General features: G+C 40.3%; 2 protein-coding genes across 5 annotated transcripts in view; one reads left to right on the top strand and one right to left on the bottom strand.

Moving 5' to 3' along the window:
- PTPN14 (protein tyrosine phosphatase non-receptor type 14) overlaps positions 1-13,237 on the top strand; it is a 126,355-nt gene extending 113,118 nt beyond the window's left edge. For all 4 annotated transcript variants that reach the window (XM_064509680.1, XM_026102345.2, XM_064509678.1 and 1 more), the window contains 2 exons: positions 212-375; positions 5,600-13,237. In XM_064509680.1, the coding sequence (XP_064365750.1) occupies positions 212-375; positions 5,600-5,728 (293 nt within the window). In that variant the 3' untranslated portion in view covers positions 5,729-13,237. The remainder of the gene's footprint in view (positions 1-211; positions 376-5,599) is intronic.
- Positions 13,238-14,471: 1,234 nt separating this feature from the next.
- SMYD2 (SET and MYND domain containing 2) overlaps positions 14,472-25,432 on the bottom strand; it is a 30,523-nt gene continuing 19,562 nt past the window's right edge. Inside the window, exons 7-12 of the mRNA XM_064509681.1 lie at positions 23,712-23,814; positions 21,213-21,323; positions 19,390-19,510; positions 18,461-18,635; positions 16,935-17,043; positions 14,472-14,867 (exon numbers count right to left, since the gene is read on the bottom strand). Of these exons, the coding sequence (XP_064365751.1) occupies positions 14,787-14,867; positions 16,935-17,043; positions 18,461-18,635; positions 19,390-19,510; positions 21,213-21,323; positions 23,712-23,814 (700 nt within the window). The 3' untranslated portion in view covers positions 14,472-14,786. The remainder of the gene's footprint in view (positions 14,868-16,934; positions 17,044-18,460; positions 18,636-19,389; positions 19,511-21,212; positions 21,324-23,711; positions 23,815-25,432) is intronic.

The raw sequence follows: 25,432 nt of genomic DNA, 5'->3' as shown, positions 1-25,432 counted from the left end.
GAAGGAGCAAACTCCCAAGTAATAATTGACACCCAGCTGGTACTTGCTGGATTCGGCATTGTTCAGTGTACACAAGACAAAATAATTAGTATGTTGTAAAAAATGTAAATTATTGCCATTCTGACAAAGAGTGATTTTTTCCCATATTTTTTCCAATTTTTGTGTTTAGCTGTATAGATTTCTGCAACCTTGTCTGCAATTTATCTTGCAGCTTACTTGGAGGAGATACAGTCGGTGCGTCGCCATACCAACAGTGTGTTGGACAGCAGCAACAATTGCAACCCTCCTATTGTGGTTCACTGCAGTGCAGGGGTTGGAAGGACCGGCGTGGTTATCCTAACAGAACTGATGATTGGGTGTTTGGAGCATAATGAAGTAAGTGAGCTTTTCCCTCATGACCAACCCTGACTTCATTCCTTAACTAACTAGCTATGCTTTTGAGGTTAAAATTAAAAGGCATTGGAAGTGCTTTCTTTCTATTGCTTTTGTGAAACAAGGGCCTTAAATGCAACAGGCAGAGATTTCCCATGGCGAGTTACTTGTTGCAGGTTGCTGTTGGGTTGATTTTATACATTTTTATTAATATTAATTTAATGCATTCAAAATAAGGGCTTCTTTCTCTCTTTTGAGAATTCAGTCTAATTCGTACCTGTGTTTAATTAATAGTCTAGAGACAGCATGTCCACAAGGACGTTTTGAAAGAGGCTGAAGAATGCCAGCTTCCAAGCTCTTTAGTTCTGTTCTCTAGATTTACTATGTAGGCTCCTTTCTCTCTCTCTCTCTGTCTCATACTGTCTCTAATCTCATTTGGAACAAAACTCAGCTGTGGCTTTAAAAAAAGGTGTGTGTATGTAGGAGGGTGAGCGCTGAAGAGCTACAGCCAGTATATAGGATTAGCTTTACAGTCTGGAGCAATGTTAAGAAGAACATTGTGTCCTTTGTCACTGGGGAACTGTCCAGTAAAACCACCACATCCTCAATAACAGTGCGCCATGCAGTTCCAACCTGGGCAAAACAGCTATTGAAACAGAGGGGTTTCTATTGCCAAAGGAACTACTCAAATACCAAAACCTCTTGTACAGATAAGAATACAGCAAGAGCCACAAATAGACACATATTATCTGTCCTTCCCAGTAATCATCCGCTGGATGAGTCGCTTGCAGTGCAGGGACCACTGGATGTACATACCTGAAGGAGCAGAAATGCTCACTTATTTTCTGTGATACCATAAAGTTATGGACTGGGGCCTTTCTGTGCAAGGCGCTGTACAAAGTGCAACTTTATTGCTCATTCAAAAATGTGAGTCCTAAAGGAGACACATACCAGTGAACTTTCCTTTTCATCAACATTTTTTAAAAAGTGATGCAGAGCTTCGTTTATCCCATTCCAGTTTCTTCTTGTTCTTTGCTCAGTGAGAAATATTAAATGCAAGATTGATCTGTGTCACAAAGAAGCACCAGATTGTAGTTGCAAGTGATCTGAAGATACTGGGCCCATTTCAGCCGTGATTAACCTCCTCCGACTTTGGTTGAGCTTCATTAGGGCTGAAGCTGGCCTGGACAGCTGTGTCACAATTTAAGTGTGGCTTCTTATTTTTTTCATGCTCTTATTTCTTCTTTTTAGCCTTCGTTTTCTTTTTCACACAATTCCTTTTTTGAGGACAAGGAGGTGGCAAGGACAGAAAGGACCCACACACACATGGTTTGGGAGTTGTGCAGCTTTCATGTATCGGTTGAGGTTTAGTAACTGCTCCTGTGTGAGAGTATCTGACTCTCAAGCCTGCTTGACTTATTTCCATACGCACTGGCATCTGGAAATGGCTGCTACTGTTGTTCACACAGCAGCCATGAATTTTCTGCACTCCAGAGGAAATCTGGATAGTTATAAGATCTGTACTTAAATCACTTGTAAGCAATGTTTAGCTGTGGCTGCTTTATAGCAACCTCTGTATGCTAACGGTGTGCCAGAAATGAATACTAAACAGTTGTGCAACTCTCTTTGGCCACCTGAGTCTGTCTGCGGTTCACAGAAGACACCTATTCAGCCAAAAATAGCTGAGTAGCAACTGAAAATAAAGGAGGTACCTAGACATTTGAGCATGGGAGTGGGCCTTTACGTTCAGAGGAATTCTCATCAGCTTCACTGGGAGCTGATGGTAGTGCTCACTAATAAGGGAATTCTCTGATGTCTTTAAGTAAAACATTCCTTTGTCTTGATTAATAGTGGAAATCAATATTAAAGACAATTTTCCTAAAGGGCTTTGTTGCTCAAGGTTGTACTAAGTTAATATTTTTGATTTGTTAAAACCAAAAATTAAAAATAAATAAAACTTAACATTTCATTATAGTTAAGCAGTATGTTTTCAGCTTGTGACAGGCACCACACTTTGCACGGAGGATTCTTTCTCATGCAGCAGTTTTACTGCTTTATTTTGAAGTAGGGTTACTTGTTGTTGCTTTTTTTCCTGAAATAAAATTGCTTATTACTTAAAATGCTTTACAGTCTTACAAATTAGCCGATTTTCTCAAAAGACTCTTAGTAAGTAGATGTATTAATATTAACATTTTAGTGAAGAAGAAAAAAAGGGAAGAACGTTGAAAATCCTGATGCAGATCTTCTCAGAAAGTCTGCAGCAGTGCTGGAACTAGAACCGAATCTCTTGATTTTGAGGGTTTCAGGTTTAGGTAAAAAGCCATTTTTAGTCAGCTATTGTACAGCTTCAGTCACTGTGGCTTCTGGGCACTTGCTGGTTGAATCTCAACCTATAGATCTCATTGCAGGAATATATTTTCAGCAGCTTGCTATATAGCAAGTAATATGTCACATCATTACATCCTTATTGCTGTAGACATGTACAACAGCAACAAATTAGCTGAGGCTCTACAGACTTTTAGTTCTGACTTGTCACTTGTACATGAAATAGTGATTGCAGATATAGTCATCTTCATAGGGAAGATATTTTAGTTTGGATATCAAAAAGAGTAACATTTTTGTACTTTCTTTTTGCAAATGCCACTTTAGCAAAGTATTGCTTACCTTTCATTGACATATAATTGTGATGAATCTAAATTTCAAGATTCTGCCTTCCTGGAGTAAAATGATTTGCAAGGTTGAATACAAATAGGAAGGTCCAACAGGCAAGATGGGCCTGTGTTTCATTTCCGAGATAAATCAAAGCCTGAGCCGTTATGAGAAGGTGCCAGTAGTCACTGATTAGCATGTACTACAGGCCTAGTAAAAACCAACGAACTGTCAAATACTGAGCCACTGAGATGGGAACTTGGCCATGCAGGTCGAAGCTGGCCTGCATTTTTGCTGTAGCTCTTCAGGTGCGATCGAGTTCTGCGCGACTCTGCTCAGCGAGAACCGAGTGCCTCTTGTAATCACCACGTTCCCCGGCGAGGCATTCTCCAAGTTAGCTGAGTAAACTGAAAAGAGCTTATGTTTTCCCCTGCACCCATTTGAAAATAATACGACATTACTCATCACAGCTTACACATCTTTATGCTTGTTGACTCTCTAGAACTGTCCTGTTGGAACGGCTTGTGTTGGGATGTGGTAGAGTATTTAGCTGTGCTTTCAGAAATTGATAGTACATTAGTTTGGGCTTGTTTACATAGAACGAGATTCTTAATTTCATAAAAATGTACAGAAATGGATATGCGGTGTGATTTCTTTATTTATATTTTACTTTAAACTTTCCAGAAAATTTCCACTGTGCATGGAAATAGACTCCATGTGCCTCCCGTAGCTAGCAGGAATCTTAACTTACTTCTCTGTCCTTTTGTCCAGGCATTATCCTTGTACCATTTCTCATCTCAGCCAGAAGACTTGCTAGGTTCCCTTTTGTGTTTCTAGAAGGCCACACTGGCATTACAAAGTGTAGTTTGTGTTGCTTGATAGGATAACTATTCTTCAGTTTTATCTCTTACAACACGTAAGAAACAACACACAATTGTTACTCCAAAGCAGAGGAGGCGGAGGACAAATTCTCCATTGTATCGCTCATCCCAAGAGTTGTTACCCATCTTCTTCCTATAGCTTTACCCTGTAGAAATGTATCCCCCCCCCACGCACTTTTTTACAGTCAATTATTTCCATCAGAAATAAATAATAAAAAAAAATCACTGAACTAAAATAATGGCGAAAGTAGTGGTATAATGATTTAAAAGGAAAAAAAAACTTCATCAAAGGAGTACATATCTTAGTGTTTGCATTTACTGCTGGAATAGTAAATTTGTACTCCTCATCTTGGGTTGCACTGGACACTCTGAGTTCGAACCTGACAGGCTGAGCTTTATGGTTTAGTGATTTCTGAATAGCTCCTCATGTACCTGTTCTAACAAATGAAACACGGTAACATCAGAGTTCTTTTGCTCCCTAAATGCTGGAAATATGATGGTAATACCTAATGAATTTTCCAGTGAATGATGCTTTACCTCACAAGCCCCTCTGTTGCACCCAGCTCATTTTTCGATTCAGACCATTATAAGCGTGCACGTGCATCCGTGTGCCAGTTGGGATGACGGGTGCGTTTTTACAGTGGATTGCCTCATCTGTCCTCACTTAATGCGTTTTGGTTCCTGTTGCAAGGTGGTCTCAGAGCACAGGAATGAGTTTCTTTTTGCTGAAACTAAACTGGAAGACGTGTGCTAAGGGGGCACCTAATGTGTCCCGGCTGCTAATAGACTTTCAGTGCATGAGAACAGACTAACGCTGGTTTGAATTCAACCTCCTGCAAAATGTGTATTGTGCATATTAGTTCCTCCATGCCAACTATTTCACTTTATGGATGTGTTTCTTTTGGAGCATTATTTGCTCGGGTAAACTCAGCTGTGAGAGGTCAGGTACCAGGGTTTCTAGATCTTTTGGTGGTAGACAGTGACTTCCATCCTCTTTTAGTGGAAGGATTAGTATATTTGCCTGCACTTGAATTTTGTTTGAAGATCCTTTGTTCTTACAGTCCTGATGCACGTTTGTCACTTGTAAAATATCTCGGATCCTCCCTCTATGAATGAGTTTGACCACAGATCAGGGAGCAGTATGCAAGTCGCTACAGTGTTTATTGATGCATTGAACAGCAGAGTAGCAACTGAGCTATTTAGTGTTGGCTTTGTAAATTTTGTACTACACTTTCCTGATATATCTAACCTTTAACTTGAGGTAATACTATACACAAGGTTTATTTTACTGAGTTGAAAATGGATGTATTGAACCAGAAAGCTCCAAAGAGGAGACAACCTTTACTAGGTGTTCAGTTGATGGTTTGCTGAGAAGTTGGTGGTACACAACTGGAAGACAGAGTGTTTAGTCATTTGCCCATTTAGATCCGTTCAGAAATTCCCATAAACTTCACTGGGAAAAGGATTAGATATGCATATATAATACTGTTTTAGTCCTTTAAGCCATTCAAAAGTTTGTGCAAAAAAATTGTAATACTTCACTATGGTTGGTTATAATTCATTATATTATCTAACTATAATATAGTTCCTTCTGCCAGCTATGTTCTTGTCTTTAAATCAGATAACCGATGTTTGAAGTGGTGCTTGCTGGATTTAATGAGACTACATCCTTATGTCTTTTTGCCTTCACTTTACAGAAAGTGGATGTGCCTGTGATGCTGAGACACCTGCGGGAGCAGAGAATGTTTATGATTCAGACCATAGCCCAGTACAAATTTGTCTATCAAGTGCTCATCCAGTTCCTGCAAAACTCCAGACTTATTTAATCTCTTTAAAGATCCCAGACATAGCTTTCTGGATTTGACTGAACCTTGCTGATAAGAGGGCAACTGTCTTGATAACGTGTGCATATATTTTACTTACTCAAGTTGTCTTGAAAGTAAGCAGTGATTATTCTTTACTAGAGTCTCCCATGGATTATTTTATACAAGATATAATTTATTTTTCTTGGAATAACTTGAGAATTACTTTAATAACTTGTGAAACTTATGGTGACTTTTTAATTGAACCACATTTGATATGACCGATCTGCATTGTAACATGTTCATAGGGAAAGCAATCCTTTCTAAAGGTGTAGTATATTGGCTTTTAACTTGCCACATAGTTTATGAAATGAACAGGTATTTGGCAGTAGGCTTTTTCTCAGATAAGAATATTGTGGAGCAAGATATGTGGCTTCCATGGTAAAAGTGAGACCTGCTACATGTCAGCTAGGGTTCTGTAAGAGTAGAGTCTGAGGATGCAAAATCCTAAGGTACAGAGACCTGTGCCTCTGCACAAGCAGCAGGGAGAGTTACAGAGGGCTCAAACACAGGCAGTTGTGAGGGCAGAGAGCTGTGGGTGCTAAAATTGTTCAAATTTCACAGGAATTACAGTTTCAGTTTAGTCTGTGAAAGTAAAACTGGATCTTTTAAACAAGGCCTTTACCATCCTTTGGAGGGATTCTTAAGAGATGAAGTGTTAGGAAAACGACCCAGAACAAGATGAGGTCAATCGGAGTCTTTCCTGTAACTGTAGTGGGCTGTGGATTCAACGGCAGAGGCATTTCAGCTTAAATAGCACTCCCTTCCTCCTGCCCACCCCCACGTACACTTTAGCAAGTTGTGGTGGAATTCCCACACTATTATTTCTGGTTAAGAGATAGAAAGAAAAGTTCCTGCACTGAGGCTGCTCCCTCCTTGCACGACTCCCCTGTTTCTCATCTCTGTAAGCTGCCATCCTCCTGCCAGCAGTCCTGCTCTTGGCTGAACTTGCTCGGACTCGGTGGTCCTGTAGGATTGCTAGAAAACAGACCAGGCTGGAAGGGAGCCCTGGAGGTCTCTGGTCCCAGCCCTGCTCACAGCTGGGCCAACTTCAAAGTTGGATCAGGCGCCCAAGGTCGTGTCCAGTCAAGTTTCAGAAATCTCTAAGGGTGGAGGTTCCACAGCCTTGCTGGGCCCCTGTACCAATGCTTAGCCATTGTTGTGGTGAAATTGTTTTTCCTGAAATCCATCCCTTTCCCAGATACATTTAATCTTTTAGTCCTGCATTCCTTTTGCTTCGCATGCCTACCTGCTAACCCTTGGCCCTCCATCGTCATCTCTGACCCTTTCCTCTCTGACAGCTAGTCCCACCCAACTGTGTCTTCTCTTCTTCTAGGGGATTCCCACTCTCTCCAATGTTTTGTCCTCCTTCTGCCTCTAGTTTTGCATCCCCTTAATCACCCTACTGGCTGGTGCTTCTGTCTTTATACTGTCTGTACAGCCTGAGCAGATAAACCATCTGATGTCCTGTTTTTTTATCTCCCAGTTTCCTACTGTGTTTCTCTTTGCTGGATGAGAGTGTTTATTTCTTCTGAGGATACAGCTGTTATGCCATGGCATTATGGGAAATGCAGTCATTGCCCTTTCTGCAAAGAAAAGCTTCAGCAGTAGCAGATGGGATAGGTCAGGTTAAGTATTATTGGAGGCTGTGGACCAGGAGTTCCCAATTCCCAAACAAGTCACAGGGTCACAGAATTGTTGGGGTTGGAAGGGACCTCTGGAGATCAGCTAGTCCAACCCCCCTGCTTAAGCAGGGTCACCTACAGCAGGTTGCCTGGGACTGTGTCCAGTTGGGTTTTGAATATTTCCAAGGATGGAGACTCCACAGCCTCTGTGGGCAACCTGTTCCAATGTTCAACCACCTTCACAATGAAGTGTTTTCTTGTGTTCAGAAGGAATTTCCCATACTTCAGTTTGTGCCTGTTGCCTCTTGTCCTGTCCCTGGGCACCACTGAGAAGAGTCTGGCTCTGGCTTCGTTACACTCTCCCATCAGTTATTTATACACATTTTTCAGATCCCCTGAGCTGTCTCTTCTCCAGGCTAAACAGTCCCAGCTCTCTCAGCCTTTTCTCATATGACAGATGCACCAGTCCCTTAATCATATTAGTAGCCCTTCACTGGACTTGCTCCTGTAGCTCTATCTCTCTCTTCTACTGTGGAGCCCAACACTGGACCCTGTACACTGAAAATGTTCTCACTGGTGCTGAGCAGAGGGGGAAGAATCACCTCCCTCGACCTGCTGGCAATGCTCTGCCCAATGCAGCCCATAGGGCTTCTTTGTCGCAAGGGCACGTTGCTGGCTCATGGTCAATTTGTTGTCCACCAGGACCCCCAGGGCCTTCTCTGCAAAGCTGGTCTCCAGTTGGCCCCCAGCCTGTTCTGCTGCATGGGATTATTCCTCCTTGGGGACAGGATGTGGCACTTCCCTTTGCTGAGCTTCAAGTTCCTCTCTGCCCATCTCTCCAGCCTGGTAAGGTCCCTCTGAACAGCAGTGCAACCATCTAGTTCAACCATGTAGTTGGTATATCAGCCACTCCTCCTAGTTCTGTATCATCTGTGTTAAAAAAAAAAAAAAAAAAAAAAAAAAAATCAGGTGTGTCCTAAAACCTACTGTGGAAACACAGATCATAATCCAGAAAGTTTGCAATGCAGTTACTGTTTAAAAGATTCAGAAATACTATGCTTATTTGTCGCATCTCATGAGGCTGCTTTTCTAAAATTCCCCTCCTTCTGCTTGGCAACAAAAGTCAAACTTGTTGTTCTTGTTTTAAATGTGCATAATCAAGCCATAATAGCTTGAAGTCAATGCATAAAGGCCTAAGCCTACATGCAGCCTCGGCTTCGGTAGGATCGCTAAAGGGACCTGTGCACCTACCTTTCCCTAAAATCAGTGGGAGCTTAATCTACATTTCAGTACTTGAATGCTTCTCAAAATGCATTTAAAACTCCACTGTGTTTTTACTTGGCTCTATGCAATACAGGCCTAATGATATGAGAAGAATTCTGGTGGAAACTGCTAGTTACCAGCAAATGCTTATGAGTTATTTAGCTCTAATATCTTGACCGTGTTCCTTTTAAGGATCACTTGAGTTTTCAGTCAGCTTCAGTTCTCCTCTAACTTCTTCTGCCAATGCCAACATATCTCTTGTTAAATTAGCAGCAACCATTTAAAGTCTCTTCAGCAGCATCTGCATGATAATTGCATAGAGATGCTTTATATCTGGGAAACAAGCCAAGGAATAAACCTTAAAGCAAAGTGTATTAAATTAGTTATCTCGTTATAGCTTTTGGAATAATTTCCTAATGATGAATTAAGTTTGAACTCAGAGCTGTCAAGTCCCATTGCTCCACTTGGGATTGAGAGGCAGAAAATCAGAAGGGAAAATAATCTGTTCCTGTGTCTTACAATTCAGTTATTTTTGGTTGAAATGTATACTAGTATTTCCACAGTAAGTAGAAATAGTGATTTCGTAAGAGAAAGTAAAGAGCTGTGTTTAAAAGGAAGAAATTAGGCTAATGTTGTCTTTTTTGCAAAGACACATCTAGACGTCTTAGAAAAATATTAATTACAAAATGGCACCAAAAAGCCTTTCCAAATTAAGTCAGTGCCTATTAATGAGGCAAATAAATGGCCATGCAGTAAACAAGAGTTTCCGATTAATTCCTAACGTGGCTGGTATGGTAGATAGAGGCCAGTGTGACTCACTTTTTCTCTTTAATTGTGAAAGAATAGTAATTTCAAACTTTTCCTTTCATCTGACTTCAATGTATTTTTCCTGCTAGATTTTATCTTGACTAGATCTGCTAATATCATAGGTGAATTGGGTTGGGGCACGTCTTCAGAGGTTCCTTTCCACCTCAGCTTGCAACCAAACTTCAGCATGCCAAGGTTTTATGATTGAAACGTGATACAGTTTTGCAGGGGAAAAACTGAACCTTCTGACTTTGAACCTGTTGTAGTTTTATCAGACCTAAATGCTTGGGCAGTATTTCCTAACCTTTAGGGAGTGACAGGAAAATGCATTTTGTATCCAGTTTCATTAGTCATAGCAGGAATGAAACCAGGAGACTTAAAGAAACAGGACTGTTTAATTTTTGTCCCGCACACTTAATAGTAGTGCTTAAACAGAAAAGGAGGACAGTTTTGCACTGCCGTTTGTGGGTTGCGTACTTCCTAACATCAAAGCATGGCGATGGGTTGGTTACAAGAAACCGTATTCATCCATTTGGAGCAGAGTTTGGATTGAAAATCTTACAAAAAATGCATCAATTTTCTAAGAATGGAGCTGCATCTTGAGAGTTTATGAAACAAACAGGCTTCTCCAAGTCTTGCCAGTTGCACTCTGGCGAGTTTAGCTTCCTTCATTACTTTGTAAGAGAGCACTTGGAGTGGTTGAATAAGCACTTTTCATACACTTTTTATCTATATTTAATGTTGCCATTTAACAGCGTATTTCTTTTTTCCTTAACAGTGGTGGTATTAAGATTGCTGGCATCAAATTTTTGGTTATTGTGTGTAGTTTATGGTCTGAGCATTTCATGATTAACAGTATCTGGATCAGGGATGGGAGAGCTGACTGCTGAATGTGGACGCTGCTCACAAATGGTCTGCTCAGTGCTGTAGATGTCCTGTATGCGTCCTCCACATGCTGCAGTGGATGGTGGAGGTTGGCCCAGTGCCTGCACGTTAGCCCTGCTTTGAGACCACTTGTCCTTGATCAGCTTGGGAAAGATGAAGCTTGATCCCACAAACTTTTTCCTATATGGCTGTATAGTGACCCTAAATACTCAGCTTTATTGGAAATACCTTTTCCCTAAAATAGTGTTTCAACTGAAGTGAGACACACCTGTGAAAATTTATTAAACCTATTGTTAACACAGTCATTTTTAAGGCTATTTCTCTTCCACTTATTTAAATCAGCTGCCTTAACTACAAATAATATTAAATATTTGCATGACTTTGAAAGCTTTTTTTTTAATTATTCCTTTCTTGTAAACAGCCAGAAATGCAAATGGTAGAACACAGTTTGGAAATGAATGAGTAAGTCTCAGTGCTTCAATCGAGAAGATCATTTTAAGCTAATAATACTTAGTTTTTGACCCAATATTTGCTATGTCACTGTAGCCCACAGGTGACCCTAAAGCAAGTGCTCATAGGAAAGCTCTTACCGGGATACAGCTGGAAAATCTTCTGGGGTAAATTCAGCAGTTACTGACCACACTGCATTCTCAACAGCCGACTTCCCAAGGGTCTCTTGGGATGAGATGATGACTGAATTAGCTGTTGCCAGTCTTGCTAACGATTTGTGAATTGTGTGCTTGAAAAGGGTAAGCACCAGTATGGCTGGTATTTGCTCTAGCAGCTCTTCTGCATCAGTGAGAGGCTAGAACTAAATTTTGCTGCCTGTCTTTTTGGAAAAGAATGCTTTACATCCAGAGAACCAGGGTGGCTCCCGTTTCATGAAATAAAGGCTGCATCTTGTTGAAGGAGCAAGTAGCCAAAGCTGATCTTGAAAGAGAAGTACTGCTTAAAAATGTAATTTGTCCAATACTCTATAAAACTGGATATAAATCTGCGAATGTATGACCACAGTGAGGTGGAGTTTGAGTGTAGATTTTGATGCCAACAGGAGAAAGGTTACAGGGTCAAAATCCTGAAAGCAGTAGTGCCCAGTTCATTCTTAGCCTTGCCTAGAGCTTTTTCTTGTAGAATCTGGTGCTATGGGAACTACAAATGCAGTTCTTGCCATGTGAGTCTTTAGAGAGGAGAGGAGGACATTATACATGCAGCCACTTGTAACCTTGACTTGCAGGGATTTGAAGGGCTGTAATTTGAGGAAGGGAACAGCTGGCTGCTTGGGCTGTTGGGCAAACAAGAGAAGATGGAGTTCTTAGCCATAGACAAACCACTGTTAAATGGTGAAACAAAACACTGGTGCACAGGTCAAAAAATAGCAGTGTTTATATATTTTTAAAGGTAACTAAACATTTTTGTTATTGTAAGATACTCTAAAAACAGTGAATTTCCCCAGTTCCTCTTGGCCATTTTTCAAGATGGTTCTTCAGTGTTTCAAGGTTTTGATGCCTGTGATGTGTGTGTACCCTTACTGAGAGTTTCCCACATGCTACTATTACAGGACTTTGCCTCTGCAGGGTGAACTAGAAGTCAGCAGTAAAATGGCAGCTTTCACTGAACAATCCTAGCACTATTTAACAGTAATGGAAAGACTGATACTTTAGCAGAACCCTGAAATGAATACAGTGCTTAGTGGTTTATTCTTCCAAATACTTCGGTAGCAGTCTTCCCTGATACGCAAACAAGAGCAAATGAGGAAAGTTTCCTACAACATACTTCCATGACATCCTGTCTTTGATAGTGGTTGGTAGCTGACACTGAGGTAAGAAATGTAAGAACCAGCTATAGCATATTCTGTTCAGCCCCTCTAGCATCATGCCTGGCAATCAGTGATTTAGGGGCTTCCTGAGGTTTAAGTTATATCTTACTCATCATGTTTAATTAAATGCTGATGGATCAATCTTCCATGAATTGCATAATTTTTTTTAAACCCACTTATTCTTCTGGCCATCACAACATCCTGTGTTAGTGAGTTCCACAACTTAATTATACATTATTATGAACAAGAACTTCTTTGTGTATGTTAAATAAAAGTATTTTTTGCTGCTACTCAGAATCTTTAAAAGAATATAAATTTTTATTGCCAAAAACATTGTTAGTAGTATGATTATCCTGTTGAGATTGCTCCCTATGGAAAACACACTTTCCTCATTAGTGAAGTACCTTTCTTTGGATATTTTACAAAGGAAAAAAGTTTACACATGCAGATGACTGTACTATTCCCATATATAACTGTGTGGGATGTGTTAAATGAAATAACATGTTTAAATAAGTTTTACATCACTGGATTTTACTGTCCTGTTTTACTTCAGTATTTTGATGATTCCTGTTGTATTTGCTCTGTAACTCTGTACATGACAGTTTAGTGCAAAGCAGTGATTTAACAATCTCACGATCTCGTTGTATGTACACGTTTTGCAGACAAGTGAGATATCAGTTATATGCTCTTCCTCTCACCCCACTCCCTCTTGTTCGGGCTGAACAGCATAACTATTTTATACTATTGAAAGCCTTTAAAAAAAAATCTATGCATGCTATTTTATATTCTAATGTATTATTCATATCAGTACATAAGCTTATGCTTGTCAGTTTTATCTTGTGTATAGAACTGATTACTTTTGACAGTATTTTTGCACTGTTTCTTTTCTTTCTCTTTTTATAAAGTTCTGTTCAGCATTAATTGACTGCAATAATTTTTTACCTCTTTCACTGCCTTTGTGTAAATAGTTTCTTACATGCCTTTTCAAATATGAGAATATCTTCAGTCACTAAGGTTTTTTTGGTAAGGCTGTCCTTCATATTCACAGTATACAATAAACCATTTTTTTCAAGGAAAGCTATGCTTGTGTTCTTTTCTCTACAAGCTTAAGGTTTTACATTTGCACCGATCTTGCTTCTGTTAGTTTTCTTTGGCACAATCAGAGCTACAGTGAATTTCAAAGAACCTTCTGTAAACAGTAATCCAGTTTTATAGGGGCAAGACTTGTACTGGGCTAATCTGATTTTTGGAAGCTGGAATACAGCTGGGCCATGTCCAGAGCCCAGCCTTCCCTTTTCTAAAATAGAGGTGGTATTCTCTTGGAAAATGGGCTGTTTGACAAGATAAAGTTTGACAAAAATAGTCAGCTGTGGTACACTATTCCTAAGGCTTGGGGCTGTGGCAAGTGGCCTTGGCTCTCTGGAATCATAAGCTTTATTTACTCCACAAACAATTGCTTGCTAGAGCAGTAAAAGCTTTCAGGAAAACAATCTAACAAACCCCCATTCTATAGCAATTTTATTTTCAGAGCAGCACTTACAAGAAAAAATGTATGATGGAGTTCTTGAAAGAGTGATGTGCTCTCCCTCACCCAACTTTATAAAGGGTAAGGAATGGTCATGTAGTTTCAATCTACAACATGCATCAACTGTGTATGGTGCTGAAAGTATACAGCTGTCTCTCCCTCCCTTTCCTCCCCCACCATTAAAAGCAATCGCCTGTTGATCTAAATTGAAGAAAAAAAAAAGCTACAGTGTCTTACTTAGATATGTGCAGAGAAAGCCATTCCTTTAGATTTTTCCCCCAGAAGAAGCTCCTGTTGTCTTTGTTAGCAGTTAAGAGTAATTGCTAACAAACTAATAGAATAGTTTTAATTCACTGCTGTAAGGAAATATGAGCTTTCCTCTAATAAATTCAGTCTAACTTGCAAAAGGGATTAAAAAGGCAGATGTTACACAGTTTATGCCTTGTGCAATCCTTCTGAGTTAGGTGCTGGCATTCTCTGTTCAATGCATACTGAGCTCTAGGTCCTTAGAGAGATGAATTCCCACCTGCCAGAAGCAGTGATGGGCCTGCAGATTAACTGGCTGAGAGAAAGGTGGTGGCTTTCTTGCACAGGGCATGGAATTCATCACCCCCACTTTCTCCTTCTGAGCTAAGCCATTGCAAACAGACATGGATACTTGATACTTAGCAAAAGCTGCAGGCTTTTTTTTTTTTTTTTTAATAATTAGCCAGAATAAAACAAAACATCTTGGGAAAAGTAGATGTCACAAAACTACTGCATTCATGTAAATATATAACTAAAGGCAAGAGGGGATCAGACCATTTTATTTACTTTACACAAATAAGATAGCTACACATTAAAATTCATAAAGAAAAAATAGTCATTTTTGCACATGATCTGTCAAAATGCATATCTTATATGAAACCATGATGTTTCCTTTAAGAGGCAATCACAGACTTGTGGAAGCTAGAAACATTTTGCAAGGCCTAAGTGTGTTTGTCATTCCAATTATAGGACAGAAACATGTTCATACGCTACCAAATTTTCAAAGCACTCCTGAAGGCTTCCATAACAAGGCTTTTTAAATAAAGGTTTGAAGGACTGCATAGATTCAAAGGCTCAGTGGTCCTCTAATTCCTGTTTGATCTCTGAAATGTATGGATGATCTTTCCCATGTGCTACTTCCATGATAGCAATTGCCTATGAAAAGAAAAAAAATATTCACACAATTGATTCATATATAACACCAGGCTATAAATACTCTTTTCAGAGGTTTGAAACAGTCTGACACCTCTAGCTACTTTTTGTCCCCTTGTAGTCATAAACCCAGTAGGAAATAAAATGAAATTCAAAACTAAGTAATAAAGGTTTTTACATTCATAGAATGCATCTTTCATCTTAAAGGATCCCAAAGCACCTTTCAAAATGACATTCCTGACAAAACTACTTTGAATGCAACCAGCTCTAGGACAGAAAACTTGCAAGTGGGGCGGGGAATATTCTGGCACAGGACTTAACCAGTATCAGATACAGCTTTGTTCCTGCCAATTTATCCTTCAGCTATCAGACTGATGAGCAGAGCTCTCACTAAAGTTACTTTAAGGGGTTTCAGACTTGATTCTATTATAAACCCTTCACCTCTTCCAGGAGCTACCAATGCTTTAAGGAGGAAGTGACTGCTTGTGTAACCACTGCAGTGAATGCGAGATCTTGTCAGATTTCTGAATCTCCGCTGTGCTGGGCTCCCCGACGTGTTACCCAGAGACAGCTCTGGTCCTAGGAGTGAATATTTCAGACAGCCAAACCCACTTTATTGCTGTTTCCTGCCAATATCCACAATGCATTAGAGAGCGGGTTTTACAGGCAAGCTTTCCACTTGAGAAAAGGACAGCAATGGTCCCAAACAGATGTAAGAAAAGGCATGGATAGAACTAAAAGTAGTAAATTAGGAATATGTCTGAGAACATTTAAAGACCAAAGCACTAAAGTGAAGTGAGGAACTGCAGCATCCTCACAGTCAGAACACTTAGTTACTCTCTTCTCAGCAAGCATTAACAGAATTACTCCCTATGTTTGTTAGCAAGTACAGCATGAGCCCTAGCTTCTACCTGAGCAGCAGTGAGCAATGACTCCATTCCCCTCTTGCCCAGAAGGCATGACAGCCTTCTGGATGAGCTGCTTGCAAACTGACAGAGAACAATGGTTTTGTTTTTCCACTAAATCCCAAACATCAAGGACTGGGACAACTTTGGGCAGTTCCTGTAGGCAGCTTTTGGAAATGAGTCATTAGAAAATGTTTGTGTTCAGAAGCTAACTATGCCAACAAAACCTACCTACAGTTTCCCTCCACCTCCCCATCCCACGTTCTCACTGGCACAAATCCCAGTTTTAGTCAAAGCTTTAACACTAAAGCAAAGGGAAAAAAATCTATGCTAATTTTAAACGAGGTATTGGTTACATTTTAGAGCATATAGTCTTGTAGTATCTTTCACAATGGCTGGATGGGTCTGTTACTGCTGGCTAAAAACTTGCCAGCATCAGGAAAGGAAAAATACCATGACATTCCAGACCAAGTCATTATATACTACAGTAGTCAGTGACATTTGAGAAACTAAAATAAACTTTTGTCCAACAACAATAGGGGAAGAAAGTCATGAAACATGTACAGACTAATAAAAAAAAAAAAAGCTAAAGAATAAAGAACAGACTAATAAGGAGGGGTGAGGAAAAAAACTAAACCCAAATGCTGTATTTGCCAATGTCAGCATTACCACATGCATTGAATTCTCTTCAGCTATTTAAAAATCAATTGGTTCCAGAACAAATAACCACCAAAAGCATGCCTAGTTTAACTTGGATACAGAAATCATAGACATCAATGAAACACTATGTGCCTTTTATAAGAGCCAAATGTTTTTTCTATCCTTATCTAGCAAGTAAGAGAAGTTAAGAGTTCTGCTTCATTTACACTAGTACAGCTCTAACACAGTGAAGAATATATGACAGAAGTGATGTAACCATAATACTCATTCCAAATGCTGCAGGAGAGGTTCACTGTGGAAAGACAAGATGCTTTTTGTGTGAGAGAACAGACCTATACCGCATCTTAGGAAAAGAAAAATAAAAACTGAGCCAAAACTCCAGTAACCAAATATATTAACACATGTTGCATTATCTACCAAGCTAGGTTTACTGACAGAGGCGCACTTAGTGTTTCAATGATTCCATGCCCAAATTGGTATTACAAATGAAGAAACCAGGACATACCTTCTTTAGGGCTTTGACTCCAGCTGTTCTGTTCTCCAGCACCATATACAGCCTCCCTAATTTCAGCCACATGGAGGCAACATTCAGCGAGTAGGAAGGATAATGCTTACTGCAAGAGAGAAGAAAAATCAGCTTTATCAAACCCTGCAGTTTCATAGTATTTCCCCAGGCTGTCCCCTCTTGAGGGGCACGAAGCTGGCTCTTCCTGCCCCTACCCATTCAGTGCTCATCCCCTGTGCTCTGACTGCCAAGAGCCAGGGCCAATTGTTTCTGTGATGGGGATGCCTGTCAACTGGGAATTGAACCGAAACTACCATATGCCTCTGAACAGCTGTCAGATGGCAATGACTTTCTGTCACTAGTTTTAATCCAGCCAACTAGAGAAAGAGGCTGCATTGTTACTAGTTTTCTGAGCCACCCTACAACCTGCAGAAATAACTTTGCTTATTCCACAACAGTCAGCCTTTAATGGAAAGCAAAGGGCTCTCAGTGGCATGCAGAGCACACATATTATTCTGTACTGGCAGCACACTGAACTAACAGAGTCCAGTTCAGCAGAGCCGACCTGGAATGCCAGGCTCAGAGCCAGAGTTGCTGGGCAAGGCCTGGGGATGATAAATAGCACTGAGCTCCCAGGGGGAACGTGTTGGCACATTCTCTGTATCACCGCTCTCTGCCAAGTGATCTGTGACTTTACGTTGGCATCCGCTCTAAAGGGAGAGCTTTCCTTTTGCTTCCACCCACCCCGTCTGTAAAGAAAGTCATGTCTCAAGATGAGAACTTGCTCCGGAGTGTCACAGCACGATCGGATACAGTGAATAACCAGCTGGCTTTAACAAACAAGATCACTACTTTAAAGACACACAAAAAAAAAAAAAAATCAGAGAATACTAATTTTCTCCTGTGGAGGCTGTGTGCTACCTTGCCCCATGTGAGGGCTTCGGCCTGCGCACTCTCCCACGCCTCGAGCTCTAGGACAGTGGAGATTCAGGACACCAGGGCACCAACAGACATAGTCTCTGAGCGCAGTAGCGGCGCTCAGCTCCAGCTCCCTCTGCTGCTCAGCCCCAGCCCTGGGACAGGGCTCTGCTTCCCTGCAATGACTGCTGTGTTACTGCAGAGACAGGACAGGGTGGGGGATTGATGGCAACACCTAGGCTTTGCCTCACTACATTATACAAAATACTGACAGGAGATGCACTTCAAAGCTCTGCTTTAGAAAATTATTAGGAGGATATTAAAAAAATAATATTTACCTAGCTAAGCAGAACTCTCAGAGTATGTGTGATGGTATAAACTTATTTTGAGAGCTCAAGGCAAGAATTGCAGAGAGTCATCTTTTGCTAGGCATTGCAGGCCACATTCTGATGGTAACAAAATCCGTCCCAGTGTTAGATGTTCCCTTCTGAGTAGTGATGTCATGGACAGCAAGTTTCTACAATACGTACCCAGAGAAGTGATCTCTGCCCAAACATGTCTTAGTTATTCAGATTACTGAATTATAGCAGTAAAAGTCTTATATTTACCTGTATGGTCTGATAATTTTTTGCCCATAACACAGTGCACCTTCCCAGTCCTGCATGTAGAGACAGACACCCATGGCTTGGTACATCATATGCAACATATAAACATTACTGTCTTCAAATACTGCACCCATCTTGTCCAGGCTAAGCTCACAAATCTCCAGTAATTCAGTAGGAGGTAAGAAGAAGTCAAGGAATGCAATAAATGGATGGTCTTTGGTTAAACAGCTATGTGGTACTGCCAAAGAAGAACTGCCTTATACTTGTTCAGAATGGTCTTGAAAAGTCCTCTTCTCTCAGACGGCATCAATTCTTCTATGCTACAACAACTCCGGAGCTAAGGTATTCTGTTCTACAAACCTAGCTTGCAAATTAAAAAAAAAAAAAAAAAATCCTGAATTGCTGCTGGTCCAGTGATGTCAGAAGAAGGGGGAGCAAAACTCTGCACGCAGTGGCTACAGAATCAGCCATGAGATAGCCCGGTCTAATCCTGGCCCAGTGAATCTTACATTTTTTTCCTGCATTGCACCACTGTTATGACAAGTAGGGTTGTGACCATCAGTTGTTGCCACAGCCTTGCATGCAGTCTCTTAAAAACAGGCAATATTACCGTACCCTAATGCACACACACACACACCCATGCTCATACTTGTCTCTGGCTTGTCCTGTGAAGATAGTAATCAGCCTTACTGATAAAAATTTAAAACTAAACAAGAAGGAACAAACCCAGGGTCTCACCATCCCACAACACTGGCAATGGTAAAGTGCCACTTGTTCGCAGGGAAAACTCCGCAGACACAAAAGGGACAGAGGCAAATTCCAAATTCTAATGGTCATAACATTTAACCTGCAGGTACTTTTGGTGCAAGTCACCAGATAAGATTTTTAGATCACGCAGCAAGCCACTGGAGTCAGGGCGAGACAAAGGATATATTTGTAGTGTTTGGCTCTCCTGAATTCTTCAATCACATTCCTGGCATATTTGATCATGTCCCATACTGCCTCTGCTGATGGAGGATCATTCAGCTTGCGGATTTCCAGTTTTTCTTTATCCTGAAGGAAACACAATGCTAAAATGTTATAAAGTTATAAATGCAGGTTGCAGGTCCTACAAATAAAGATGTACCTGCTACACAAAATCACTCTAATAAAAAGACATAGATGGGAACTTCAAATCCTTATGGACTGTGAGAACAAACATGGAACGTGCACCTGCAATTTTTCTCTAAAGGTTTGGTTGGAAATCCTAAAATGCTCTGACTTCCAGTTTGTTTGCCATTCTCTAGTTTCATGAAGTCCCTTGCTCATGGAAGGTCCAAGAGCTTTCCAATTTTGTGATGAAAGCAGTTTTATATAGGAAGTTTCACTGCTTCCAGGAAATCAGGGATTAAAATAAATTTAATTTTAAGACTAGAAAAACCCAAATACTTTAGGCCTACCAACAAATGATACCTCAGTGGAAAATGGGAAGATATTAAAGACAGAATAGTATCCTTCATATCTAAAGACAAAACATCATTTCCACACCTTTCTTTATTATACACTGACTTTCTGCTGGACAGCTCCATTTATCTTTCCATCTAACTTACTACTTCATGAAGAGTCGGCTGCAATCTGGAAACAATCTTTTGCTGTTTAAGCCTCAATTTGTGGATAGATTTCTTTCATCCTGTGTTAATTATTTCAACTGTCAGCTGAGAGGGCTATAGGGATATCTGTGCAGAACTGAAGGAGGCTGAGTGACAGGTGATTCCATGAGTAGCACATTGTTAGAATGAAATCCTTGCTTCATTAAACTCAGTGGCAAAATTATCAAGGCAACTGTGGGGAAAAACATGACTACAAGATCAATAGAATGGCTTCAAACAAGAATACTGGATACCATTTGGAAAAAAAAATTACAAAAGATGACACTCATTTAGAGGAAGGAGAGGCTGTCTGGCCAGTTTGGGAAGCAGCTTTTAAAAAGAGGCCCTCTGTGAAAATGGGGGAAAAAATGACCTGGAACTTCAGGATCAGGATTATGCCAGCCAGACCCATCTTAACTGAAAGGGCAGAAGAGCCACATGAAGCTCAGTTCTACTAAGATCTCCAGCAGAGGATAACTAAACAACTGGTAGGACAGGCACAGCTGTTTCAGTATCTGCTGGGTTTGTGTGCTTAAAGTCTGGTCTGCTGATCACGAGTGGCTGTCGCCCAGGACTGTTCTGAGTGAGACGTATGACATGATAAAGGAATGTGCTTTTTTTCCCCCCACAGAAAATCCTGTTTCACAGATCCTGCTGGCTTTCTGAATCATCCAGCAGTATCATACAACATCACTTAGCACTGACTGAGATGCCCCAATCAGGGACTGCAGCAGGACTCTATCCCAGACCAGGACACCCAAAAGGCCCCAAGCAAGATTCACTAGCTGAAAAGAGGAAGAAAACATGCAGTTACAAAAACTGAGTTCTGAGCTAAATTCTTTTAGCCAAGTAATGCAGACACAAAGTATAATTATCTAGTTATAACAAAGTCTTCATCTTCACTTTGTAGCTCAACTTCACATAAGTGTCTACCAGAAAATTTCCTGATGTGTCATGATAACAGTGGAAAGGATGTGTAACAGAAAGTCTTCTAGACAGAAAAACAAAAGCAAAACCCTATTACCTTGCTTTCTGAAAATTAGTTAAACCAGACAGAATGATGTATCTAAGGACCTATGTAAATACCTTGATAATTAGAAGAAAAAAATTAACACCATTTTTATTACCTTTTCTTTTGTGATGCACTCCCTGCAATCACAATTAAAGAAATAAGAGTCTCTTAACCGGTCATTTCTATCTTCTGTGGGATACAAGAGGTCAATATAGCTGGTAAAAACCTAGATGAGAAAAACACAGCAGTCTATGAAAATCAGTGTAAATATACATATTTATCACAAGTTATGTGGAATTCATATTTAGTATAATCAAGTCCTCTCATGTGCTTCACACGACTTGCGAATGAATCCCTACAGCCACATCACCTGCCTATTCCCTCACATTCCAAACCTCGCAGCAGCACCAGAAGCAGCAGCAGTTGCCACTTGTGAATGCAATCTGACAGAGAAGTGTTTCCTTTTCCATTAATTACGGAATTTCCCTCAAATATTACCCTGGCTTAAACCCAGGACAGCAAGATTCAGGTGTAGATAACAAAACATCACAGCATAAATCTCAGGCTGCTGTCAGACTACAAAGAGGTGCCTACATTTTTAGATGATAATGATTTCAGGTGTCCAGCCTAGGATAAATTACAATGGCCTGGTTTTTCAGAGGCTGCAATCTTAAGTTTTTCTTTTTGAAAACCTACAGAAATTGGAGCAACAGCAGCCACTAGTAGCTTTGGAAACTTTAAGACAAGAGCTTTAGATCTCTGAAAAGAAGAGAGGTCCAGTGCTCCAATTCTAGGAGAATGAATATCAGATTTACTTCAGTGACAATATTTTTTAAGCAAAGAAAACCTGCTTTTGATCATTCCAAAGGTCCTTTCCATATACTATTTTTAAGTTTTCCTCTACTTCAACAGTCTTCAAAAAAGAACACCTGCAATTAGCTTTAATGGTGTATTTTTAAAACAACATCTCCCTGAAGAAACATGCCATGCACAAAGCACAGCTGGCCATTTTGCAGACAAAAAACCCCCCAACTTTAGCTGCATTTCCTTATTTGTAGTCATCGGAAATGTTTTGCTCAGTCTTAACACTTTTTTTATTTTCTTTTTAAAATAAAGTGTATGTAATTTCATGCAACAGATGTTCATATTCTTCCTCTGTGTGGCCTCATACTTTACCCCACACTCCTCTCCTCCCTTCCCTATTTTCAAAGTATGCAAAATGCAGAAACTGCATTTACAGCACTTTAAATCTTTTCTGATGCAATGGCTACACTGAACCTGAAGAGGGAGACACAGGCCATAAGACTGTACAAAGCCTGAGCAAAATTCCAAGTCCACATTTATACAATTCTTAAATGCTGCTGCACAAAAACAATGAGATCCTGTAAAACTAATGCAGCTTCTAAACCACAATTCAATCAAAAGAAAATTTCAAGCAAGGCAGAATATTCCTCATTTCCATCCCTCACAGCAAGTCCCCCCCAAAATGCTGAAAGTGTCTGCAGGATTCCACAGCAAAATTCTGAAACTGAGATTAAGTCCTTGTTCATGACCATAGCGCATTTGCAGTGACTACCAATGTCAGAATCACATAAAATTTAGTAAACGGAATAAGGAGAAGTTGCTCACCCGAGTCATTCACCCTTTGCTCCAGCAAGTAAACCATCTTTATTCAAATGGTGAGCAACTGCAATCCCAGGAAAACAACCCCTTTTCCCTTCTCCAGAACCGGTATCACATACTTCAGAAATCAGTAGGAATTACCAAAACTAACTTTGAACTTATTTTATCAGCATTAAGCTTGTCCATTATATCAGCCTTAATCAATGTACCACAATGAAATTCTATGCAAACTCCATCCCCAAAGAGAACGCAGATTCTAGACAGATGCACGCAGGTCCAGAGAGGTGAACATCCTCCCCAACTCTGCCTTTTAAAGAAAAAAGAAGTTCTTTGCTGCTCAAAACTCCTTGCCAAATTCAGCACATGTTTGAGAAAGGTTCAGGGTAAGACCAGAGCCTTATTCTATTTCAGTGAATTTTATCCATCACTGTCCAGTTTTGCTCCACCTAAATACACACTCTTATTCTTCTGTCACTTCACAGTCAAACTCTGCTGAGGTGATATGACTGAGCTTCATGTTTTGTGGATGCTCTGTCCAAACAAAAGTTAGAGGATTTATCTGCACCCACTTACCTTGTTTATTCTGGCTCCCATTTCATTACCCTACTATTATACTGTGAATTATTACAGCAGTAATGATTTCCTTTGATCTTGGAATTTCAAAGCACCAGCCAAACATCAGAAAACTAAACCTCATTTTACAGATGGGTAAACTGAGACACTAAGGCTAGCAGATACACAGCGACTGCTGCCCTTCCCTTTTTTTTAAACACACAGGAGGACACCGTCTCCTAGGATCACTTAATTCTCTCGAGCCAACCCAACTCTTTCCAAAGCAAGATCTTAGGCTTCACTGAGAAACAAGAGATCCTTCCCCTCCATGATTAAATTGTCACCTAATTGGAATCAAACCTGAAAAGCAGGGTGGATCCCACTTCTGGGATGTGAGGGTACACAGCATTGCAGTACATTCAAACACAGTGCATTTTACCTCTTCTCCAGGCTCAATCTCTTTAACAGCTCTGACTTCAGCCAAGGTCCCTTTGTAAGTTACGATCACATTTGGGCAACAGCTATGGTTCATCAGTGCAACACTGTAAAAGCAGAAAAGTAAACCTTTTCTTCCCCCGCCACCAAAAGTGACAGGCAAAAAGTTAAGCACCACTTCACAAAAAAAACAAGTCTAAAAGACTGAGTCAGTTTCTCTCTCTACAAAATGTTTTATTCTGAGGCTTAACATGAAAGTAACCTTGGGAAAACTGGTTGTACGGTCACTTATTCTAATGTATGGAGAATGGCTGTGCTAATGAATCATTACAATTTTAATATTGTATTGTTACAGGTCCAGGCAAGTTATTATTTTCCCATTTTTTCAGCTGAGAGGGGTATTTGTACAGCTTAACTATCAGCATCTTATGATAGACTATTTTCCCCAGACACAGAAGAAAGAAAAATGCCTTTAACCTAAAGGAAACAGGTGAAAATACAGGAAACCAAAAGACACTTGCTGCATTGCAAACTATGATCAGTGTTAAAATTTTAGTTAGCTTCTGTACCAAAAAAACCCCCAGCCTCCAAGTTTAAAGCAGGAAGGAGGATATTTCTGTGTGTTTGTTATATAAGCACAGGAATTATGCAAAAACCTTGCCTGCTAGAGAAACGTACCAAGCTCAAAGGAAGTGCAATTTGTGCATTATTTAAGATAAAATGTATAATTTTCATTATTTTGATAGATTGGAGGAAAAAGAATAATTGCCTCTTCAGTCTTCTTAGCTCACAGGCATGTAAGCTTTCCCACTTTTAAGCAGGAAAGACACGGCTCTCTGTTGCTGAGCATTTACAAACAACGGAAGGTGCTGGACATGTTTCCAGGAGATGCTGGTTTAATATTCTCCTCTCCCACCATGTCCCTGATCCTGGGCATTTCAAGGCCTTCATTTCCAATCTGCAGGTGAGGGATAAGGAACACAGACCTGCCTAAAGAAGGAGAGTCTTTGAAACAAGGACTAGCTACTACTGTCTATAGACAGCACTTATCAACATCAGATCCTGCTCTAACTGGGCATCTGTAATCTTCAGATTACTCCAGCATGGACAACATACTAGCAATCCATGCCTCCCAAGGAAGCCAATCTAAGCACAGAGTGATACTGCTTTCAATATGGGGCGTGTGAAGAACAGGGGTAGAAACTATCCTCCTTTGCTACAATGTTAAAATGGGAAGGACAGAATTACCTGGAAGAAACTTTCCTCATTCTCAGCCTTAGGGAGAGCTGTGCTCCCCAGCCCACAAACTGAAGTTAACACTTACCATCTGCAATTTATTTGTAAAGCTGAAGCACTTGTACATATTTTTTCCACTGTCATAGCAACAGAAAACATCATAATTTTGAAAACATCTGAGGAGGCGGAAAGAATTTATGAAAGGGATTTACTGTTAGCAAAGGAACAAAGGTAGAAGGGATGTTGTTCAGAGAACACCAGGTGAAGGATTATACACAGCCGAAACAGAAAGTTGTGAGTAGACCAGATCACCTGCAATCCTTTTCATTTTGCTTTGATCATTACATGACGTCCCTGTCCAGAACCTGCCAGCTGAGTAAGTCATTGTTTCCTACCAGCCTGCGTATAGTTCATAATCTAAGTTTTAGGACTTCAAAGCAAATTCCAAGTGCAATTCCACTAAAATCACCAGATTTTTCAGCAAAGCTG

This window comes from Dromaius novaehollandiae, chromosome 3 (assembly GCF_036370855.1).
Source record: "Dromaius novaehollandiae isolate bDroNov1 chromosome 3, bDroNov1.hap1, whole genome shotgun sequence".
In the NCBI taxonomy this organism is placed as follows: domain Eukaryota; kingdom Metazoa; phylum Chordata; class Aves; order Casuariiformes; family Dromaiidae; genus Dromaius; species Dromaius novaehollandiae.
The sequence above is the reverse complement of the archived record's forward strand: the minus strand, read 5'-3'. Positions and strand labels throughout refer to the sequence as shown.